This window comes from Schistocerca cancellata, unplaced genomic scaffold, assembly GCF_023864275.1.
Source record: "Schistocerca cancellata isolate TAMUIC-IGC-003103 unplaced genomic scaffold, iqSchCanc2.1 HiC_scaffold_426, whole genome shotgun sequence".
Lineage (NCBI taxonomy): Eukaryota > Metazoa > Arthropoda > Insecta > Orthoptera > Acrididae > Schistocerca > Schistocerca cancellata.
Genome location: NW_026046443.1, coordinates 4,209,123 through 4,233,670, shown reverse-complemented (window position 1 = coordinate 4,233,670; position 24,548 = coordinate 4,209,123). Strand labels below are relative to the sequence as shown.

Here is a 24,548-nt window from a genome sequence, read left to right as displayed (position 1 = left end):
GATCGAATGCATTTTTCTCCAGACAATACCGATTTGGGACTGATTACAGTGCAATCTATTAAGAAACAACAAAAGTGTTACATATAAAAGTTACGTATCTTTCCGATATATTTCTCACCTACAACAAAAATTGGGTGTTCGTATTTAAGACTTCAAAGTTACTCCCCAGGTGGTGGGGTGGCGGAGTGTCAACATTGGTATCGCAGGATACCTTTTTTAAAATATTTAATACATATTTTTCCATTTTTAATTAGATGTGCAATTTTTGAGATATTTCTCTGTTTCAAAGTAAAAAAAAGTCACCTTGTATAGATTCATACTAACATGTTTAGTTTGACAGGATAAGACACGTAGTCGCCATGGCTATATAGTAGCAACCGTCCCGACATTTGGCTGAAGTAATTTACGGAAACCACGGAAAATCTGAATCAAGGTGGCTGGATGAAGATCAGAACCACCAGTCCCTTGAATAGAAGTTCAGTCTTGTTTAAAAGTGTTATTTCATATCCTTGCATTATCTCTCAAAATCTTTTAGCGAAGTTCATTCTAGCTAGCCGACAGAATGCAGTAATTATTAAGGTGTGTAAAAAGTACTTGTACAGAATGTGCGGTACTTTTGAACGGGATCTATCTGTACTATATTCATTCAAAATCTCTAGTGCGCTTGTAAAAGTAAAGTCTGTTGGCGACAAAAATTCTGTCTCGTGCATCTCAATGGTCACTAGTGGTGCTGCTCATTACTAACATCTTTGAATGGTGTTTACGTGAAGCGCTGTAGAAGGGTGCACGTGTTTGTAAATAGCTGTTGTGGTTTAGTAAGAAATGACGAAAATACGTAAACAGAAGAGGAAGAAGCGCTATCGTTATAATGTGAACCGTAAGAGACAGAGCAAACGACAAAAAAAGGGCGTTACTATTCCGTGGTAAGCTTTTCTTACAGCACCTACACTTGTCGCTGTAAGGTAGTTTCACATCATGTAGACTGAACTAGGTGTGTTTTCAGTAGTTTCTTTTGATCTTGGGCACGACTTATATAAGCCGTTATTATTTCTACTGAACACCAAGTTGTTGCCGTAGTTGTATAAAAATGACAGATAGCGAGAAACATTCTCCTGAATTCACTGTAAACTTGACTTTCGCCTAAAATGAAACCAAGTGCCTGTGTCACTATAGGCCGACTTGAATATATGTATTTGACATACGTTGTATGATACACTGTCCCATGTTTCAGCCGCTATAGATTTCTTCTTCTTCTTCTTTCGTTTCACCCTCTCTGGGGTACGCTGGATCAATCATTTCTTTGTGCTTTGTTCTTTTCTTAGGGCCCAGTATTTCTTCATTTTTTTCTGTTCTTCTTCTCCTCTATTCTTCCGAGATGAAGGGTTTGGACTTTTGTGTGGATTTGTCTTGGAACCTATGTTTTCATCTTTAGTAATTAATTTAGCAGTTCGATCAGTAAGTGAATTTTCTGAAATCTTTAATTCCACTAGGTCTTTCTCAGTTTCTTTAAACCAGTTGGGTTGCGTTTTTCGGTTACGGAAGAAGTCAAAGATTTGTTTAGTTAATCTGTTGGAATTCATTCTGAGAAGATGACCATAAAAATTTATTCTCCTTTTTCGCATAGAATCTGAAAGTTTTTCAGTTTTCTTGTAGAGAGTTTCATTTTTGATGTATATAATCTTATTGTCTTGAAACTTTGGACAAATGATTTTTCTTAAAATTTTTCTTTCCTTTAGCTCAAGTTTCTCCATTTGGTCTTTGAAATTCATGTTAAGTGTTTCTGCTGCATACAGTGCTTTTGGCTTAATCACTGTCTTGTAATGTGTAATTGTGGACCCCCATGAAAGGGATTTATTGTTAGTTGGAAGGCCAATTCAAGTTTATTTTTCTGGATTCCATTGCTTTGCTTTCCCCAGCATTCCAACTAATCCATTCTCCGAGATATTTGAGTTCTTTTACTCTTTCAATCTTCTGTTCTTGAACCTCGACGTATTTACATGAGTGCTTGATGTTTGTCAATATCTTAATTTTTTCAAAGGAGATGTGAAGACCAATTTTAGCTGCTTGTTTCTTTAGTTCAAGGATTTGCTCCCATGCTTCTTCCATTGTTTCAGCAAACAGGGCCATTTCATCTGCAAAAGCAATGCAATTTTCTTTAAGGTTCTTCTTTTTGCAACCCAGTCTTATACCACTCTTAATATTTGTGTTCCATTCTCTGACTACTTTCTCAAGCACACAATTGAACAGCAACGGTGAGAGCCCATCTCCCTGTCGCACTCCCGTTTTTATTTCAAAGGGTTCCGATAGTTCGCCCATAAATTTAACTTTCAAAAATGTATTTGTAAAAGTTGTTTTCTTATCCAAACCCGTTTCTTCCAGGACTGATAACAGAGATTCTCTATCAATCGAATCATATGCTTTTTTGAAATCAATGAAGGAGATTACGTATGTCTTTGCCCTTGATTTTTGGTATGCCATAATGTTTTTGAGGTTTAGTATTTGTTCCGAACATGATCTACCCTTTCTAAAACCTCCTTGGTATTCCCCGATTTGCGGATCCAATTGCAGCTCTGCCCTGTTCAAAAGGACTTTAGAAAGAATATTGTTCGTTATATCCAGCAGTGATATTCCTCTGTAATTGTTGGGGTCTGTCTTCAAACCTTTCTTGTGGATAGGGTGGATGAGAGCTGTTCTCCATTCTGCGGGCATCTCTTCTTCTTTCCAGATTTGATCGAAAACACACTTTAGGGATGTAACTGCATTTTTGTCAGCCTTTTTCCATAGTTCAGCCACTATTTGATTTTCTCCGGACGCCTTGTTGTTCTTAAGTTCTGAAATGACCTTCTGTAGTTCTTCAGTCGTCGGTGGTTCTGAATCCGGCTTCTCATTGTTGTTTGGGATGGATTCAGATTTTTCAAGGATGGGTTCACAATTCAAGAGTTTCTCAAAGTAGCCTGCTAGTATTTTGCAGTTTTCCGTGTTGTTGTGAGCGATGGTCCCATTTACATCTCGAAATTGGAGGGTGGGTGCTTTGTATCTTGATAACTTTTGTTTGAAAGTTCTGTAAAAGCTTCTTGTGTTGTTTTTAGCAAATTCTTCATCAATTTGGAGGAGAGTTTTGTTTTCATGTGTCTTCTTAATCCTTTTTATATTTTTATCTACCAGTTTTTTAACTGTAATGAAATTCAGTCTACTTTCTTCTGTTTTCTGTGATTGCCAATTTTGCCATGCCTGTTTTCTATTTCAATGAGGGCATCACATTCCAGCGACCACCAGGCATGGTTTTTACTTTTTTTGTTAGGTGCTATCCGTTCAGCTGTAGTAATGAGGTTTTCCTTGATATCCCCCCAGCTTTGTGTCGGAATGGTTTCTATTGCTTTTGTGAATTCATCTGATTTTAATATCTTTTCTGTGCTATACTTCCGACCCTTAATTTGTTTCATGCTGCGTTTCCTGTTTGGGATGACTTTGAACTTAATTTAAGAAAGGTAGTGGTCTGAATCTAAGTTTGCATCCCTGAGTACCGTAACATTCATGATTTCTTTGCTAGAAATCTTCTTGATTGCCACATGATCAAGTTGAAATTCCCCAAGGCTAGGATTTGGGGATATCCATGTCTTTTGTCTTCGTGGTAGTTTCTTGAAAGCTGTGGATTTAAGAATTAAATTGTGTGCTTGACAAAGTTCTATTTCACACCATTTCTGTTTGTTCTCTTGTGTGCAGGATAGTTTCCAAATATTTTCTTATATCTTTTTTCTTTACCAATCTGTGCATTAAAATCTCCAAGAAGAATGGTGATGTTTTTATCTGGAATTTTCTGAATAATGTCATGTAGATGATTCCAAAAGGCCTCCACTTTTTCTTTGTGTTTCCTGTTATCCTTATTTATAGGGGCATGTGCATTGATAATTGTGTAGATTTTGTTTGTGCTTGTGAATGTAAGACTTGAGATTCTTTCTGATTGGGAATCAAAGCCAACTATTGAGTTCAAGATTTGTTTGTTGATTATAAAGGCTGTCCCAAGATGTGGTACATTTTTCATTACTCTCGGTCCCACTTTCCCTTTGCATATCCTAAAACCTTCGGAATCGAAGGTATCTGTATCCATGTATCGTGTTTCTTGAATGGCTGTTATGAGTACGTTGTGGTTCATTAGTGTATCTGTTAGTTGTTTTTGTTTTCCGGTTTTCAGCAATGAGTTTGCATTGAAAGTTGCTAGGTGCGTTGATTGCCTATGTTGAAATTTGGATGAGATTCCAAGACACTCCTACTTGTCTTTGTGCAATGTTGCAGACTCCCCAGAATCCGAATGTCTGCTGATGTACTGGCGTACGGTGGATCGTCCACCTGGGGTAAAATAGTTTACATCACACACTTCCATGATTGATGAAAGTTATTTTGGGTGTGGCCCAAAGGCCACAAAACATACAACCAAGATTGTGAGTCCTGGAGGTAGTTCTACCGCTCTCTCCGCTGTTGGGAATCTGAACTTCCTCTTCTGCCTTTGAGACCGTTGACCAGGTTTCACCTAGTAACCCTAGGCAGGGGCCCTTACAGGGTGCTACCATCCGGAGCCAGATGGACCCAGGTTTTTTAACGAGGTGGTACTCCTCCCCCTCCTCCTTCCCCTCATCACTTGCCAAATAAGGCCCCGGACTTGGGACCGGCAGTGGTGGAGTTCCGCTATAGATTTATTCAAACCCCGATTCTTAAATTAGAAACTAATGATAGTAACATGCAAGTGCCAGGCCGTTATATTTTCACATTTAATAATCCCTGAACTAGGTGCTGGGTATGTCCATATTGTTAGCTCAGCGAATACTTTTATGCTGCTAACCATATCCACTCACAATTCGGTGCCCAAAATTTTTCGAGAGAAATTGGGTTAAAATCATTCAACATTCCTCAGTTTTTATTCTAATTATTACTTTTTCCTTAGTTGTTGTGGAGACAAAGCAAAACATGAGATTGCAGACGACAGTTTGTGGTGCACTCTTCAAAGGAAATATCCTGTCATCTGTCGTAAGTGTTTTAGGGGAAAACCCAACTCTGGACAGACAGACAAGAATTTGAATCCTGGTACTTAAGTTTAAAAGAATCTAGGATCAACTCCCTGTTCAGCCATCGAGATGTAGATTTCTCATCTTTTTCCATATCACTTAAAGCAAATGTCTACATGGTTCATCAGAAAATACACGGCCAATTTCGATGTTACTGGTATTCATATTATGAGCGTTACACCGTGATCTATGGCATGATTCTCAGCCTTGAATCGCAGCCTAATGCCCATAATACAAATAACAGCAACAGCACTAGTATAGATCATGAAAATCTGCATTCTGTGGCTAAATTTCTTATACATTGCCCTTGACAGTGACAGTTGTCTTTCTTTGAAAAAATGAATGTATGCCATCAGCTGGACAATTTTATGTTTATTCTCTACCAGTTTCTATCATTACAAACGTATTCACAGGAGGAATAATCTAAACTGATAGAAGTAAGCATACCATTGTACAGCTGGATGGTACGAATATCCATTTATTTTATTTATTTTTTTTTTTTTCAAATTATTTAACAGCTGTACAAATTCACCTATGAAAACATGTCTTTCTGTTTAGATTCGTGAATAATTCTGATCTTGTGATGTCTCCAAAACAACTAGGGAAAGAACACTGTAAATTATGAACTGTCAAATCCGATGTAGGAGGGTGGTGCTTATCTCACAAGGGCAAGTAGGGCCTAACAAGGTTAACAAATAATACAATATCGCTCACACATCGACTAACATGCACAGATATTGCCATGATGCACCATTTTTCATATATAGTGAGGAAAGGGGAGTCTTATTATGTTATAGGTTATATTAGAAGCATCCTTTGTTCTCATTTAAAGTCACTCAAAAGCACATAATGAAAGAGGGTTAAAATTATTTTTTCCAGATTTTTTACATCAAAACTCTGCGTAGGGTGTAATTTTGATAGTCAGGTCTTTTCACAATTGGTGTTGATAGGAAAGGTGGGCTAAAATTTTGTAACCACTGTAACTGTTCTTATTTATGAATTAGTTTCATTCAATTTGGTGTCATTGAAAAGATAAAAGGTTCACCTATGATATAAAATTGTGCTGGACTTGTGCTTAGTACAAATGTTTCAGATCTTTAATGAAAGTTGTTTCTAAAGACCTCTTTTTCCCCTTCAGAAAATTTAGTAGTTTTCCCTGCTAAAATCACTACTTTCACCATTTCATAATTTTTGTTTAACATAATGCCTATTATACTTTCCAGTGTAAAAAAAGGAGGGTGTTGTTTCTTGTGTTTAATGATTTAAAACTGAAAGAACACAAATAAAAATATATTCACTTATTTTGTGTTTCTTGGCTTGTGTACAGCAAATGATCTTGAGTTAGTACAAAATACAATATTTTAGTAAGTGTTTTTAGGTTCAAACTAGTTATCAGTGAAGAATATGTATAAACCAAGGCACTCAATACCAATTGGTGGCTTTCACCAGTGTCGACATACAAAGTCCCAAGATATAACACAAACATGCTTTAAAATAATGTTAAACATTTACATTGGCCAAAATCATAAACATCAAGTATAGAATCATACAAATTTTAATAATAAAAATTGAAGCTAATGGGACCACTGCCAGGAAGTTTGGTTTTGGATAGGTGCAGATTAAAATGTAACATAACTGCAAAATGAGATTAATAGTAAAATATACAAAATGGAATGACAACATAAACTAAACTAACCAATACCATACTTTCACAAAAAGCAAAGGCACACAATAAGGGCAAGCAATCTTTAACTGTTACTATATAACTCAACTTACACCAATGCCACTATAAAAATACTAAAACAGAACATGTTACAAAAAGCCAGGAAGCAAGACTGATACACATAGCACAGAATCACAAAAACTGACGGAAGGTGGTATTGACAAAATCAGTTGGACTGTATAGCAGCTCAGCTTAAAATAATGATACCACTAATAAAATCCTGGTATTGACAAGATCAGTTGGGCTGTGTAGCAGCTCAGCTTAAAATAATGATACCACTAATAAAATTCTAAAACAGAGTACAAAAAGCAAGATCGATATACATAGCAAAAATTAACTAAAAGCGGTATCGACTGTGTCACTGACCTGTCTGCGGTACCACAAAACCAAAACTAACTAATATTGGAAACCTAAGTTCACCAGTGCAGGTAAAACAAACTCCATGATACTTATCGTTTGCAATCCAACATAGCTACCAAAACCTAGCAACACAACCCAAAATTGCATTGTCATTTCCCCACATGCAAGAGACACACAATTTCAGATGTACACACACATACCATACACAACTACAATAAAAAAATAAAAGCTTAAAAACAAACTTGTTAACCAAAATCAGCCAACACAAAAATCTGGCATAGCAAAAATCATAAGTCTTCAACACAAATTCTTGAATAGCAAGCTTAGAATCGTCAAATCAGGATCCAGCCCAGACAGAATGCCATACATTGTTCCACAGCAGTGCCACATATCTTGCCCTTTGTCTAAGATATAGTAAACTTGGTCAATCTCATACATAACATTTGACATATTCAACAATTAAGCCAAATAAATGTAGGAATTTAATTGTGCTCAAAATGTCGTCTCCATTTGGAGCATGCAAGGACCAACTTATGAACTTTGTTGTCATATTCATCACTTACAAAAAACAAAACATAAAATTATATCTCTGAAGCATGAACAACACACTGCACTAATAATTCCAAACCTACAAACCAATCTATTGCTCGCAGTTGCCAACATCAAAATAACTCACTAACAAATCACCACAAACTCTTCCCGTATTATTATCAAAAACAGCATTCAAGCAGTCCAGTATCACAAATATTATTCATAAAAAATTTTGCGGGTCCAGGGGTTAGAATAGGCCCGAGGTATTCTTGCCTATTGTAAGAGGCAAGTAAAAGGAGTCTCTCACATTTCGGCCTTTATGTGATGATCCCCTGTAGGGTTTTACCTCCATTTTTCAAAATTTTCCCAAAGAGCAAGCCAATTGGGGAAGGGCGCCTTCCATGGTGCGTAGTGTCCATCATGCACGGAGACCTCTCTCATCCTTCGTCGACGTGGATCTGCACTTCTGCTCGTTCTCCAGCTGTTGGGTGAGGTCACCCTCCTGGGTGCGTTTTCCTCCATCCTCTGTGCAGTATTGCTTTCTGTGCTGTTGACGATAATAGACTTCTTAGCTCTTTTGCGCCTGATATCCGGCACGGTAGTCAGTCCGTTGTGGTGGGGCTGCCATGTACCCAGTTGGTTGTAGCCTCCAGACCACACAGGGATCTATCTGCTGGTGCCTGCACCGTTAACTCCCACGTATGCCAAGGAGTAGATGCCTGTTACCCTGGGGCATCGGGACTCCCGGCAATGGCCATCCTGCCAGGTGGCCTTTGCTGCGGCTGGGAGGCACCCGTGGGGAGGGCCCCTGGTCAGAGTGGGTGGTATCAGGGCAGATGGCACACCATGAAGTGTAGTACGTCATCTCTTGCTGGTGGTCAAACACCAGTAGTCTCTAAGCGTCAAGGCCTAACTTCAATGCTAAGAAATACAACCTCAAATTGTTCCCCCCTTCCCCATGCCCCCTGGCCACATCATGGGAGCAATGCCAGGCTAAGGATGGCAGCGAAGCTTATTCACCCTGGTACCTCGTATGTATGAGAGTTGATGGAGAATCTTTCTTGTCAATGAAACCTCAGTTTTTTGTGGAGCATTTAGAGGACAAGTTTGGGGAGGTGGAGGGCTTGACCAAAATGCGGTTAGGGTCGGTCTTGATCAAAACAGCATCCTCTGCCCAGTCACAGGCACTACTCACCTGTGACAAGCTGGGGTGTGTTTCTGTTTCCATCACATCCGATAAGAGCTTAAATATGGTCCAGGGTATCATATTTCACAGGGACCTTCTTTTGCAGTCTGATGATGAGCTGCACGCCAATTTGGTGTGGCAAGGTGTCCATTTCATCCAGCGTGTCCACCAGGGTCTGAGGGATAATCAGGTTGCCACCAGTGCCTTCATCTTGGCATTCAAGGGTGACACATTACCTGAGAAGGTCAATGTGATGCTCTACCGCTGTGACGTAAAGCCATATATCCCTCCTCTGATGTGGTGCTTTAAGTGCTGGAAGTTCGGCCATATGTCTTCCTGCTGTACTTTCAGCGACACCTCTGTCAGGATTATATCCCTTTGCCTCGCCTCCCATCTGTGTCAACTGTGGAGAGCACCATTCGCATTGCTCACCAGACTGCAGGATTCTCCAGAAAGAAAGAAAAATAATAGAATATAAGACCCTGGACTGACTGACCTACAATGAGGCTAAGAGAAAATATGAGAGGCTACATTCTACAACCTATGCCACCTCTAAGACAACAGTTCTGCCATCTTCCGTCTGCCACATACAGTTGGCTCTCAGATTTGTCAGACTCCACCTGCCCCCTTGATGGTGGGGGACACTTCCCTCCCTGTTTCTCCTGTAAGTCTTCTTTGGCTCCTCTTGCCAGGAAGGGATCCCTTGGGTCACTCCCTTCCCAGATTCCTAACAGTGGCTGAAGCAACTACAGTTAGCTGGTCGTAGGGCTTCATGTTCCTCCTCAGTCACTGAGACTGAATAAGTGAAGCCCTCCCAGCAGACAAACCTAAGGAGCAGCGAGAGAAACCTAAAAAGAAAAAGTCCCCCAAGAATCATGGCACTGTGGTGGCACCCACACCACCACTACCTACAAGCTCTGTGTCTGAGGATGAGGTGGAGATTCTGGCGTCCACTAAGGACCTAGCTCTCGCTGGGCCCTCAAACACAATGGATGTCGATCGCACAGGTACTCATCTGGTGGCAGTAGGTGACAGTGAGGTGTAGTCTGCCTCATTGAGGGTCTCATGCCTTCCTAATCTCAAGATCACATAATCCTCCAGTGGAAGTGTGGCGGTTTTTTCCACCACTTGGCTGAGCTACAGCAACTGTTAAGCTTTACACCTGCTTTCTGCATTGCCCTCCAGGAAACCTTGTTCCCGGCAATGTGGACCCCTGTCCTCCGCAGCTATAAGGGATGTTACAGGAACCGTAACAACTATAATACAGTGTCAGATGGAGTTTGTGAATATTTCCTGAATTCAGTACGTAGTGAACCTGTGCCCCTTTCAATCCCTCCTGAAGCTTTGGCTGTCAGGATAAGGACGACACAGGAAATAACTGTCTGCAGTGTTTATCTTCCTGCAGATGGTGCAGTACCCCCGAATGTATTGGCTGCACTGATTGATCAACTCTCTAAATCTTTCTTACTTTTGGGAGATTTTAATGTGCATAACACTTTGTGGGGTGGTGCCATGCTTACTTGCCAAGGTAGGGAGGTCGAAAATTTGTTGTCACAACTCAACCTCTGCCTCTTAAATACAGGTGCTCCCACACATTTCAGTGTGGCACATGGCACGTATTCGGCCATTGATCTCTCGGTTTGCAGTCATGGCCTTCTCCCATCTATCCACTGGAGAACACATACGACCTGTGTGGTAGTGACCACTTCCCCATCTTCCTGTCACTCCCCCGGTGTCATGCCCACGGACCCCTACCCAGATGGGCTTTAAACAAGACAGACTGGGAAGCCTTCACCTCTACTGTCATCACTAAACATCCCACGTTGTGCCATTGATGGTGTCGTTGAGCAGGTCACTACAATGATCGTTCCTGCGACAGAGAACACAGTCTCTTGGTCTTTGAGTGCCCCCGGCGAAAGACGGTCCCTTGGCAGTCGCCAGAAATCGCTGAGGCAATTATAGAGCTTCGGCAATAATAGCCTTTAAGCGGCTCCTTGCCTGTGTTCGCCAGATTATAAAACTATGGAAACAGGACTGTTGGGAGAGGTACGTGTTGACTATTGTGTGCAACACATCACCTTCCCAAGTCTGGACAAAGATCAGATGTCATTTTGGGTACCAGACCCCAACAGGTGTCCCTGGCATGAACATCAATGGCATGTTACCTCTCAGCGCAAATGCGATTGCCGAGCACTTTGCTGAGCACAATGCTGGAGCCTCTGCATTGGAGAACTATCCCCCAGACTTTTGCACCCTCAAACGGCCCGTGGAAAGGAAAGTCCTCACGTTCATTACATGCCACAGTGAATCCTGTAACACCCCATTCACAGAGTGGGAGCTCCTCAGCACCCTTGCACATTGCTGCAACACAGCTCCTGGGCTGGATTGGATCCACAGTCAGGTGATTAAACATCTCTCGACTGACTACAAGCGACATCTCCTCGTCATCTTCAACCGGATCTGGTGCGATGGCATCTTTCCATCTAGCAGCAGCTGTAGGGCCGTCAGTCTCACCTTCTAAAGATGATTTCTGCATTTCGTACTGCTCCTCCAGTACCGGTGTTGCTAGGTGGTGCCTACAGGGAGCTATTCACAGGGCGCAGACTTGGGCTCTAACCCATGGCTTCCACTTTTTAGCCGTGATGTCATGTGTCGTGCATTTCTGTCGGCGTTGCACTGTTCATCCAGGACCAGAACTTTACCTTAATGACAATCCACTCACTGTAGTGGAGACATATCAATTCTTACAACAGGTTTTCGATGCCCAATTGACTTGGCTACGTCACCTTATCAGCTTAAGCGGAAGTGCTGGCAGCAACTCAACGCCCTCCGCTGCCTAAGCAACACCAACTGGAGTATGGATCGCTCTACTCTGCTGCAGTTCTACAGAGCCCTTGTTCAATCCCACCTTGAGTATGGGAGTCTGGTTTACGGTTCGGCGGTGCCCGCATCATTCGTTTACTCGACCCAGTGCACCACTGTGGCATTCGCCCAGCAATGCCTTTTAGAACGAGTCTGGTGACCAGTGTCCTGGTGGAGGCCGGAGTCCCTCCATTGAAGGTTAGGTGTGTACAACTGCTCGCCTGTTACAATACACATGTTCATAGTTCTCCTGCGCATCCGAATTACCGTCTCCTTTTCCCAACCAAGGCGGTTCATCTCCCACATTGGCAGCCGAGGTCAGGGCTTATGATTGCTGTTCACGTCCAGTCCCTTCTGTCTGAACTGGAGTCCTTCTCGTTACCACCTCTCCTCAAGGTCCATTCACATACACCTCCATGGTGTACACCTAGGCCGCAGATTCTTCTGAACCTTTCACATGGCCCTAAGGGCTCCGGTAAACCCGCGGCTCTCCACTATCATTTCCTCTTGATTCTCGACATGTACTGGGGCCATGAAGTGGTTTACACCAACGGCTCGATGGTTGATGGTCTTGTAGGCTTTGTGTATGTTCATGGAGGACATATTGAACAGCAGTGTTTTCACTGCAGAGCTCGCGACCACATCTTGTGTTCTTGAGCACTTCCGTTCATTCCCTGGTGAGTCATTTCTCCTGTGTAATGACTCCTTGAGCAGCCTATAAGCTATCGACCAGTGCTACCCTCACCATCCTTTGGTAGTGTCCATTCAGGACCATCTATGCCCTCGAATGGTCCCTTCAGTGGTATTTGTATGGACCCCAGGACACTTCGGAATCCCAAGCAGCAAACTTGCCTACAGGGTGGCCAAACAGGCTACACGTAAACCGCTTCTGGGGACGGTCATCTCCGAAACTGACCTGCATTCTCTTTTACGATGCAGGGTTTTTCGGCTTTGGGAGATGGAATGGCATAACAGTACGCGCAACAAACTGCATGTCATTAAGGAGACTACAAATGTGTGGAACTCTTCCATGCAGTTCTCTCGCAGGGAATCAGTTGTCCTCTACCGGCTCCGCATTGGCCATATGTAGCTAACGCGTGGTTACCTCCTCCGCCCCAAGGACCCACCTCAATGTCGCTGTGGCTCACAAATGACGGTCATCCACCTCTTGCTGGACTGCCCACTTTTAGCAGCTCTGCGACAGACTTTTAATTTTTCCAGCACCCTAACTTCAGTGTTGGGCGACAATGCTTCAACAGCAGCTTTAGTTTTACGTTTTATTCGTGAGGGTGTGTTTTATCATTTGATCTAAGTTTTAGTGCATGTCCTTTGTCCCCTCTGTGTCCTTCACCCTAGTGCTTTTAGGGTGGAGGTTTTAATGTATTGCAGAGTGGCTGGCTTCTCCTTTTTATTCTCATGGTCAGCCAGCCATGGTAATCTGCTCTCTTGTTTTGATCTCTTCTACATATTTTCTGCATCTCTCTGTGGTTTTCTTGTACGATTTTGTCCATTTTAGTGTTTGTTGCTCTTCTGTCATTCTTGTGGTTTTCTCCTTTCTTCCAGCTCTGTTTTGTATGTCTCCATTATTTTACTCCCACTCTTGTGGAATTATTTTAATCGAAATGAGGGACCAATGACCTAGCTGTTTGGTCCCCCCCCCCTCCCTCTTTTAAACCAACCAACCACAATGCACAACTGTGATGGATGTTATAGAACACAGGTCAAAGCTGACAGTTTGCTATCATGTGTTCAAGTTGAGCCAAACATACTATGTCTTGATTTGAAAGTATATGAGTGACCTATGACTAGGAGCAGACAAAGTCATTACAATATTTTCATAAGGGATCCAGCAAGCATCAAGATGAAGAGGCCACGAATAGACTGAGGAAGGTCTTCTTGGTCTCATGAATTCGATCTTTGCATTTTTATGTTCTTCACATATTTCCAGAAGTATTCCTCACCACCATTGGTTATTATAGAGAGCTGCAATTGACATTTCATCTTTAATAGTAACAGAGGTCTTGTTTTGAAGCCCAAGATAACTTGTCTGAATTAAGATGATGAAATGCACTCTACGACAATCTGCTTTCATTCAGTGGTTTGAAAAAATTATTAACTCTTGTCCCAGCAATGGTAGAACCAGTTTCATAACTTTGTGTAACATATTTATAAATTTTGTTATCTGCATTGTCGTAACATTAAATGTTTGTATTCCTGAAATATGGGTTTTGGCAAATGTAAACAGATCTTTTGGAGCTGCAGAGTGATTGTCATGTGGACACTGTCAACTTGCTCTTGTGGCTGAACATTTAATGTTCCTATCAACTCCATCATATGCATTTTATCCATGGATAGTGACAAAAAAATTTCATTCTGCAGCTACTCCATGATCTGCTGATTGTGATGGCACCAATTTATGTGGTTCTTAAAATTTTTTATGTTGTGCAAAACTGCCGTCACTGAAGTAAATAAGATTTTAGATGTGTGGCATTTGTTGTTAGATATATTTTTCCCACGTGGAATGTTTCCCTCTCCCTCTCTCTCTCTCTCTCTCTCTCTCTCTCTCTCTCTCTCTCTCTCTCTCTATATATATATATATATATATATATATATATATATAATAGAGGGAAACATTCCACGTGGGAAAAATATATTTAAAAAGAAAGATGATGAGACTTACCAAACAAAAGCGCTGGCAGGTCGATAGACACACAAACAAACACAAACATACACACAAAATCTAGCTTTCGCAACCAATGGTTGCCTCGTCAGGAAAGAGGGAAGGAGAGGGAAAGACAAAAGGATTTGGGTTTTAAGGGAGAGGGTAAGGAGTCATTCCAATCCCGGGAGCGGAAAGACTTACCTTAGGGGAAAAAAGGACAGGTATACACTCGCACACACACACATATCCATCCTCATATACACAGACACAAGCAGACATTTGTAAAGGCAAAGAGTTTTTTTGTCAGTCGGGGTGGATGTACAAAGGCAAAGATGATCCTGAAAGACAGGTGAGGTACGAGCGGCGGCAAATTGAAATTGGAAATTAGCGGAGATTGAGGCCTGGCGGATAGCGAGAAGAGAGGATATGCTGAAGGGCAAGTTCCCATCTCCAGAGTTCTGACAGGTTGGTGTTAGTGGGAAGTATCCAGATAACCCGGACGGTGTAACACTGTGCCAAGATGTGCTGGCCGTGCACCAAGGCATGTTTAGCCACAGGGTGATCCTCATTACCAACAAACACTGTCTGCCTGTGTCCATTCATGAATGGACACAGGCAGACAGTGTTTGTTGGTAATGAGGATCACCCTGTGGCTAAACATGCCTTGGTGCACGGCCAGCACATCTTGGCACAGTGTTACACCGTCCGGGTTATCTGGATACTTCCCACTAACACCAACCTGTCAGAACTCCGGAGATGGGAACTTGCCCTTCAGCATATCCTCTCTTCTCGCTATCCGCCAGGCCTCAATCTCCGCTAATTTCCAATTTCAATTTGCCGCCGCTCGTACCTCACCTGTCTTTCAGGATCATCTTTGCCTTTGTACATCCACCCCGACTGACAAAAAAACTCTTTGCCTTTACAAATGTCTGCTTGTGTCTGTGTATATGAGGATGGATATGTGTGTGTGTGCGAGTGTATACCTGTCCTTTTTTCCCCTAAGGTAAGTCTTTCCGCTCCCGGGATTGGAATGACTCCTTACCCTCTCCCTTAAAACCCAAATCCTTTTGTCTTTCCCTCTCCTTCCCTCTTTCCTGACGAGGCAACCATTGGTTGCGAAAGCTAGATTTTGTGTGTATGTTTGTGTTTGTTTGTGTGTCTATCGACCTGCCAGCGCTTTTGTTTGGTAAGTCTCATCATCTTTCTTTTTAAATATATATATATATGTATATATATATATATATATATATATATATATATATATATATATATATATATATATATATATATATATAATAGAAGGAAACATTCCACGAGTAACCTCTTAGTTCATCCCTATGAAATCCCCAAACCACCTTCCCTACCCTCTGGCTCCTACCCTTGTAACCGCCCCCGGTGTAAAACCTGTCCCATGCACCCTCCCACCACCACCTACTCCAGTCCTGTAACCCGGAAGGTGTACACAATCAAAGGCAGAGCCACGTGTGAAAGCACCCACGTGATCTACCAACTGACCTGCCTACACTGTGATGCATTCTATGTGGGAATGACCAGCAACAAACTGTCCATTCGCATGAATGGACACAGGCAGACAGTGTTTGTTGGTAATGAGGATCACCCTGTGGCTAAACATGCCTTGGTGCACGACCAGCACATCTTGGCGCAGTGTTACACCGTCCGGGTTATCTGGATACTTCCTACTAATACCAACCTATCCGAACTCCGGAGATGGGAACTTGCTCTTCAATATATCCTCTCTTCCCGTTATCCACCAGGCCTCAATCTCCGCTAATTTCAAGTTGCCGCCACTCATACCTCACCTGTCATTCAACAACATCTTTGCCTCTGCACTTCTGCCTCGACTGACATCTCTGCCCTAACTCTTTGTCTTTAAATATGTCTGCTTGTGTCTGTATATGTGTGGATGGATATGTGTGTGTGTGCGAGTGTGTACCCGTTCTTTTTTCCCCCTAAGGTAAGTCTTTCCGCTCCCGGGACTGGAATGACTCCTTACCCTCTCCCTTAAAACCCACATCCTTTCGTCTTTCCCTCTCCTTCCCTCTTTCCTGATGAGGCAACAGTTTGTTGCGAAAGCTTGAATTTTGTGTGTATGTTTGTGTTCATTTGTGTGTCTGTCGACCTGCCAGCACTTTCATTTGGTAAGTCACATCATCTTTGTTTATTTATATATATATATATATATATATATATATATATATATATATATATCTAAAAAGAAAGATGATGAGACTTACCAAACAAAAGCGCTGGCAGGTCGATAGACACACAGACAAACACAAACATACACACAAAATTCTAGCTTTTGCAACCAACGGTTGCCTCGTCAGGATAGAGCGAAGGAGAGGGAAAGACAAAAGGATTTGGGTTTTAAGGGAGAGGGTATGGAGTCATTCCAATCCCGGGAGCGGAAAGACTTACCTTAGGGGGAGAAAAGGACAGGTATACACTCGCGCGCGCGCGCGCGCACACACACACACACACACACACACACACACACACACACATATCAATCCGCATATATACAGACACAAGCAGACATATACAGAGGCAGAGAGCTATGTCTGCTTGTGTCTGTGTATGTGCGGATGGACACACACACACACACACACACACACACACACACACACACACACACACACATATATCAATCTGCATATATACAGACACAAGCAGACATATACAGAGGCAAAGAGCTATGTCTGCAGAAATGTCTGCTTGTGTCTGTGTATGTGCGGATGGATATGTGTGTATGTGCGAGTGTATACCTGTCCTTTTTTCCCCGTAAGGTAAGTCTTTCCGCTCCCGGGATTGGAATGACTCCTTACCCTCTCCCTTAAAACCCACATCCTTTCGTCTTTCCCTCTCCTTCCCCCTTTCCTGATGAAGCAACCGTTTGTTGCGAAAGCTTGAATTTTGTGTGTATGTTTGTGTTTGTTTGTGTGTCTATCGACCTGCCAGCGCTTTTGTTTGGTAAGTCTCATCATCTTTGTTTTTAGATATATTTTTCCCATGTGGAATGTTTCCCTCTCTCTCTCTCTCTCTCTCTCTCTCTCTATATATATATATATATATATATATATATATATATAAAACGTGATATCAGCACACTGAGAACATTGATGCACCACAGATCCCACATTTTCCAGATTGCAAACAACTTTCTGTAGAAGTTCAGTGTATGGTTCTTTTACATGTGCAGCACGCCTCAGCAATTCTGCTTTTTGGTGATAAGTGCATATACAAATGCTATGCATTCCACAACTGTTTACAGTAATGCATTGTTTTGGGTGAAATTCACAGAACTTTTTCATCAGAAGGATATTTTTCTTTGAATGCTATGCACACATCTCTCAGATTGTACAAAATTCCTCATTTTGTCTGATTAACTCTTTTGCCATTTTCTAAAGGGACAGATAAGCACCCACGTTTTTTTAATTTATATCTTCATTATAGAAAAACGTGTGGACTTGTGTTTCTGCATCCTTATATATAATGTTTCCAATTCTGTAGCTTCTGTTTGGATTTTTATTTGCCTTGTGAAGTTGATGCTAAGTATGTATTTGCAGTTTTTCTTTTACACAACTTCTGCTCAGTTTCCCTTCAAGTTTTAGCATTAAACTGTCTGTGCATTCAGCACAGCAGTGTTCTTGAGGCATTGAAGTGTTTCAGGTTGGCTTGGGATGCATAGTGGTTTTTTACACTTCAGCTCATATACCAAAATAAATAGCTTGCCACCTGAAAACTCCTTTTATATAGAATGAATGTTGCTTACTGAATATTCATTTGCTGTTTGATCAGGGGCCTGCTAGTCTATGCCCTGAATCTGTGTGCCTTCTTCCTCCCTATAGGCTCAGACTTTGCCTCCTTACAGGCTGTAGAAAATTAACTTCTCATTCTCATTCTCTCCACCAAATAAATAAGAAGTGAGATGCAACTCACCTTCTTATATTATCTTCAAAATTACAACTCAGTACATGATAAATGAGGACAGCTACCAACTCGTATTCTGCCTCTCTGCACTGTACATAATAGATCTGATATTCAACTTGATAATTAACAATTATAGTACATTTACTATCTTTGAAATTTTGCATTCAGCTCTTTCCTCCATACCACCCGCTCCATGGAACTCCTGTCTTCAACACAGCAGGGAGGGTTGTCTGACCGCTATCCACTTCCATACAGCCACTGGATCATTAGCTCTGGTATTAACACCTAAAATTTAAAACACCTCCCAACATTCAGGTGCTCACCAGTTATTGACTACTCTGTCATGAACATCTTTTCTCTGACATATGTATTTACGGGCATGATACTTCTCATTTACGGTATGGGATGTATCACTACAGCTTATTTTTCACCAGAACAAATAATTCTTCTAATTCTGTTTTTTGTAATTTTAATATAAAGCAACAAGACTGAGATAAAATGTATTCTGAGCACCTGTCATGTTTTCTCTGGGCACCTGTGATGCGTTCTTTTCGTAACGTTAAGTAGTGAAATTTCAAGTATTTCAGAACTGTCATTAATTTCAAGGACAATAGATAGATCTGGTGTACATTCTGCATCTTCAGCTTAATGTGTGGGATGGGTCCGAGACTTACATTTCCTTGCCATGGCAAAATAAGAAATAGATGTCATAGTTATATGATGAAGAATCTGTATGGGGAAACAAGAAAGAGTTGGTGACTACTTTATGCAATTTTAACACTTACTTTACAGAACAAGTAAGAGTTAAATATGACATGCCTCGCTCAGAGTAAGAACAGTAATAAGGCTGCTGCCAGTTTTCAACAGTCACGCTTCTGTTACTATTAAAACTCATGTATTACTCTCAAGTAACTTATCTGATAGAAGAGGCACTGACAAGGTTGGTTTAAAGGGGGGGGGGGGGGCCAAACTGCGAGGTCATCGGTCCCTCACTGACGAGCAGAGCTCCTCAGGGTTGAGATCAACTTTCCAGGGTTGCGATCAACTTTCCAGGGTTGCGATCAACTTTCCAGGGTTGCGATCAACTTTCCAGGGTTGCGATCAACTTTCCAGGGTTGCGATCAACTTTCTGAAACTGTTTAAACGGTAATGGAGGTTAAGATCCCAGGTATCACACACTGCAGCCATTTACCCTTGTGAGTCCTCACTTGAGAGTAATTGGCAAAAAAAAAGAAAAAAAATGGAATTTTGTGTTGCCCTCAGGAGCATTAAAAAAGTTACAATATGTAGTGTGGTTGTATGGTGTAATGGGTAGGACAACAGCTTGACATACAGGAGGTACTAAGTTCGAATCTCGGCAACTTTACTCAATTTATTTATTTATTTATTTTTATTTTTAAATGTTTATTGAAATAGCTTGCATCATTATTTTTAGCCAATTAATTGGTTTAAATGTAATTTTTTATTTCTCTTCCCTAGACACATAATTTTAATCACCATATGAAGTTTTTCATTTGTTTCATTTTTTCTTTGTATTATTCTTTTTCCAGTCGGAATTTTTGTGAATACAAATTTAAGTATATTTATCTGTTACAATATTCAAGTATTTGAAAATTCCGATCTACCAGTTAAAAATAAACAAAACACAAAATAATCTATTTATATTTGTGCTGTGATGTGAAAAATATATTTTTGTTACCAGATGCACATTTGTTTTGCATGATAATCATCATACAGACATTTAAAACACAACCTTAAATACCTATTGCACTAGGGCCAAAATAACACAGATGAAAATTTAAATGACAGATGGGCTTATAAGTAAAATGAAAATCCAAGCAAAGTGAGAAATAGTTACAATGAATGCAATAATGTGGATGAAAAAAACAGAGTAATAAAACAAAAGAAATTAAATCAGAATTAATACATAAAATTAACAAATGAACAATGATTTCAAGTAGAGAAAGAATGATAGGAAGAAAAATGAGACCAAATGAAGAAGTTGATATTGTGATTAATAATTATGTGATAAATGAATGAAATTAAAGAATTACATTTGAACCAATTAATTGACTTATGGAAGTCATTTTGCTAAAGATTTAAAAATTAAAAAAAAAAAATCGGTGAACCTGGTGAGATTCGAACCCACAGCCTCCTGAATGTGAAGCTGTTATCCTGTCTATTACACCACACAATCAGACTACATTTAATCTTTTTTAACACTACTGAGTGTTTCACAAAATCCAGAATTTTTTTTTCCATCAATTACTCACAAATGGATGGCATCTTAACCTACATCACTGTATAGACAGTTTCAAAAAATCAACTGCACTGTTGGGGACGACTTCGAGTGAGAGAAGCTGAGAGGTATGTAGAAAGCACAAAATCTGTGAAGAAAACGTTCACAAACATGCCTCGTGTTATCAATGTGAGTTATTACTGCTTTATGGAAGAAGTATGAGATGTATCTATAACAGAAGAATAGCCTTCTGATTTTTTTTTTTTACATTGAAAGTACATGGTAATAGACATAATGTGAAATGAAAGTTAAGTGATGAAACATGGTGTTGGTGAAAAAAGTTCTTGAAGTTTGCAAATAAAATCTTTAGAAGCAACATAATCCCAGCATTTTAATAATTTTATATTATAGTTGATTTGTTTATCTTTACAGTGACATGAAACTAAATAAAATTGATTCATAAATAACAAAGTCTTAGAGGTTACAAATTTACAAGCCATCCTGTATTTCGGCATCAGTTTGTGAAAATGGCCCACATTTCAGAATGGCCTCACAACTTTAGTATTGATCAAAAAATTCTGGAAAAACTATTTTAATCCTGATTCATTATGTAATTTCTTACACAAAATTTTCACAAATGTCTGTGTAATGAGAGCAACATCCACTGTGAGATTTCAAATGACATTGGCCAAGCATGTATATGAATCCAGTCTCTGGATTATTTGCTGAATGAGGTGGCCAGTTGTAAGACACTAGTTCCACATTCAGTGCAACAGTAGTTCAAGTCTCCATTTAGCAATTGAGATTTTGTTTCCCATAATGTCTCTAAATCACATAAGGTAAATGCTGGGATAGTTCTTAGGAACTTCGTTCCCCAATATGGGTTTGTTCTCTGTTTCTTGTATCTCCTCATTGGCAAGATGTTATACCTTGATCTTCGATTTCTTGTTTGGACTACTGTACTTGTTCTAGTATTTAATATCTTATCAGTGAAGTAAGTAACACACTATTATTTGTGGTAAAAATGCATTGCATAAAATGTATCATTAATGTGAAGCACGTTTATTCTGAAGTAGATGAGCATCTAAAAATGATAATTACCAGCTGACCTTTAGACAAAATTCTCATTGGTGGACCTAACAGATGAGCAGATACAAAGCTCACATACACAGTCGCAATGATTTAGTGCAGTCAGTAGTGCCAGACTAGTGAGTGGGTGGTTGTTGGTTGGGTGGTTGATTTATTTGAGGGAGGGGACCAAATAGCAATGTCATGGGTCCCATTGGATAAGGAAGGTTGGGGAAGGAAGTTGGCTGTGCCCTTTCAAAGAAACTGTCCCAGCATTTGTCTTAACCAATTTAGGGTTGTTGTTGTTGTTGTGGTCTTCAGTCCTGAGACTGGTTTAATGCAGCTCTCCATGCTACTCTATCCTGTGCAAGCTTCTTCATCTCGCAATACTTGCTGCAACCTACGTCCTTCTGAATTTGCTTAGTGTATTCATCTCTTGGTCGCCCTCTATGATTTTTACCCTCCACACTGCCCTCCAGTGCTAAATTTGTGATCCCTTGATGCCTCAGAACATGTCCTATCAACCGGTCCCTTCTTCTTGTCAAGTTGTGCCATAAACTCCTCTTCTCCCCAATTCTATTCAATACCTCCTCATTAGTTATGTGATCTACTCGTCTAATCTTCAGCATTCTTCTGTAGCACCACATTTCGAAAGCTTCTATTCTCTTCTTGTCTAACCTATTTATTGTCCATGTTTCACTTCCATACAAATACTTTCAGATACGACTTCCTGACACTTAAATCTATACTCGATGTTAACAAATTTCTCTTCCTCAGAAACGCTTTTCTTGCCATTGCCAGTCTACCTTTTATATCCTCTCTACTTCGACCATCATCAGTTATTTTGCTCCCCGGTAAATCTAAATCGGGATGGCCAGATGCAGGTTTGAACCATCGTCCTCCTGAATGTGAGTCCAGTGTGCCAACTACTGTGCCACCTTGCTCGGTGGGGTGGTTTTATGTGAGTTTTTACTGAAGGATCAGTTAGTAATCACTTCTGTCGGCTTCTTACTGCTGCGCTGTTGAGTGAATGCTTGTATTACCTACATAAATATTTATTCTATCCTAAATTGTGTTATTGTTCGAGTATTATGCACATTCTGAAGTTTTATTTTATTGAACCATCATTTTGTAAATGAAAGTGTTTGTTTATTCACAGCAAGGAAATTAAGAATGCTTGGGAGTCAGGAAAATCTGTGCAAGAAAATATGGCAGATATGGGCTTAGCTTATGATCCTAATAAAGTCCTTCCAATACCCACTGTCAGAGAGAGAATTGTACCAAGGGAAGAAATAGAAGAAAAGCCAGAACCCATGGAGACAGAAGGCCCACGAAAACTGTATGTTGCAGAAAACTTAGAAGCTGCAGCAAAAGCACCACGAGTCAAAAAATTCGCTCTCCCCAAGAGTCAGTGTGAATGGCTTACGTACATGATTAAAAAGTATGGTGAAGATTACAAAGTGAGTAAACTTTTCTGTTTCACTAAATACCAAGAAATTGCTCGAGTTGTGTTCAATCTACTTGCATTAATAGCCATGAAATTTAGTAGTATACATGATGAAAACATATGTTTCTGTATGCATTTCGGAAAGTGAAGATATATTGTCCAAGTGATTGTAACACTAAGTTTTTCCTTTGTTGAGTAATAATTTCAATTCATAACTAAATGGAAAGTGTGTGTTCAGATGTAAAATGAAAATGTAAGTTGATGGCTGTGATCTTCTTTAAATTTGTCTTGCAGGTAAGTTTTTACTAAACAAAGAAAAATGAGAGTATCTCCCTCTTAAGACGATTATATTTAATCACCAATTCTGTTCCCACTAGACACATTTAATCCATTTGTAATGATGTTTCATAGCTGTTTACACTCCAGAGCAGACTGAAAGATTAGTTATATATCCTTGTTTGACTTATTTAGTAACTGGAGTAACTCTTACATTTTAATTTACACGTACCCTACAGTTATTATTTTTAGATGGTCAGTGGTGTTTGATGTCTCAAACTTAATAAATGGTAGATCACCCCAGTCTATTTGCCAAATTGAATACCGGATTGTTTGTTCAGTTGACACAGTGTAGCTGTGTGTGTGTGTGAGTGTGTGTGTGTTTTGTTCTTCATACTCCCAAATTTTTCTTAATGGAAGCTCTGCAAATACATTGTGAACTATCTTCATTGCAGGCAATGGTGAGAGATGCAAAAAACACTAATCAGTATACTTGGAAACAGATAAGGGCCAAAGTAAAAGTCTTCAAAGGTATCCCAGAACAGTACAGCAGTTACATCAGCTCTGAAGATAAGCTTACAACTTAAGTTTTAATATATCACTAAGAAGTTAATTGGATTGTGTAGAACCTTATTTCATATTTGTTGTGTTGGCCAGAAAATGTGCAGACAATTCTGTTTCAAGAAGCATTGTTGAAAACATTGTTTTATAACTCAGTTGTATATATTGAATTGATAATATATGTTTTGTATTTTTACATCATCTCTTGTTATTATTATAAGTTTGCAAGTGTAAAATAGAATACTGTACATCATAGAAACTGAAGAACATTGTTTGGTTGAATATACATGAGACGATGAAATTACTATCACTACCTTAAACTTCTTAGCCTTTAGCGTGTTGTCTGGTGACAGTGTTTCGTAGCATTACAAAACTAGAGAATTCAGCCAGTCCCACAACACCTACAGTGAGAACAAATGATTATCAGCAACGGTGCAATGTGGCAGAGAATATAATAAAAAGTCAGGGATGCCATGTGTATCCATCTCACCTTCTGCACCCGTCTTCTCTCTTTCAACAGCATCCTTTATTTTCTAGCCAAATCCCTTCCTCACTGAAAAATTTTTATGCATCCTATGGACACTGATCCACCTAAACAATAAGTCCTCTTCTCACCCTCTTG

The 24,548-nt window shown here is 40.2% G+C and overlaps 1 protein-coding gene across 1 annotated transcript; it reads left to right on the top strand.

Annotated features, from left to right (window-relative positions):
- The first annotated feature begins 739 nt into the window (after window positions 1-739).
- Window positions 740-24,422, top strand: LOC126124769 (nucleolar protein 16-like). Its single transcript, XM_049915115.1, has 3 exons — window positions 740-923; window positions 22,802-23,102; window positions 23,821-24,422. The coding sequence occupies exons 1-3, from the start codon at window positions 823-825 to the stop codon at window positions 23,950-23,952; spliced, it is 534 nt and encodes a 177-aa protein (XP_049771072.1). The 5' UTR covers window positions 740-822; the 3' UTR covers window positions 23,953-24,422.
- Window positions 24,423-24,548: the final 126 nt, after the last annotated feature.

Excerpts from the sequence above, each read along its gene's own strand:
- LOC126124769 (XM_049915115.1), top strand. The coding sequence starts at position 823 with ATGACGAAAATACGTAAACAGAAGAGGAAGAAGCGCTATCGTTATAAT. Across the intron at positions 924-22,801 it reads AAGGGCGTTACTATTCCGTG|CAAGGAAATTAAGAATGCTT; the intron begins GTAAGCTTTTCT and ends GTTTATTCACAG. Across the intron at positions 23,103-23,820 it reads AGTATGGTGAAGATTACAAA|GCAATGGTGAGAGATGCAAA; the intron begins GTGAGTAAACTT and ends TCTTCATTGCAG.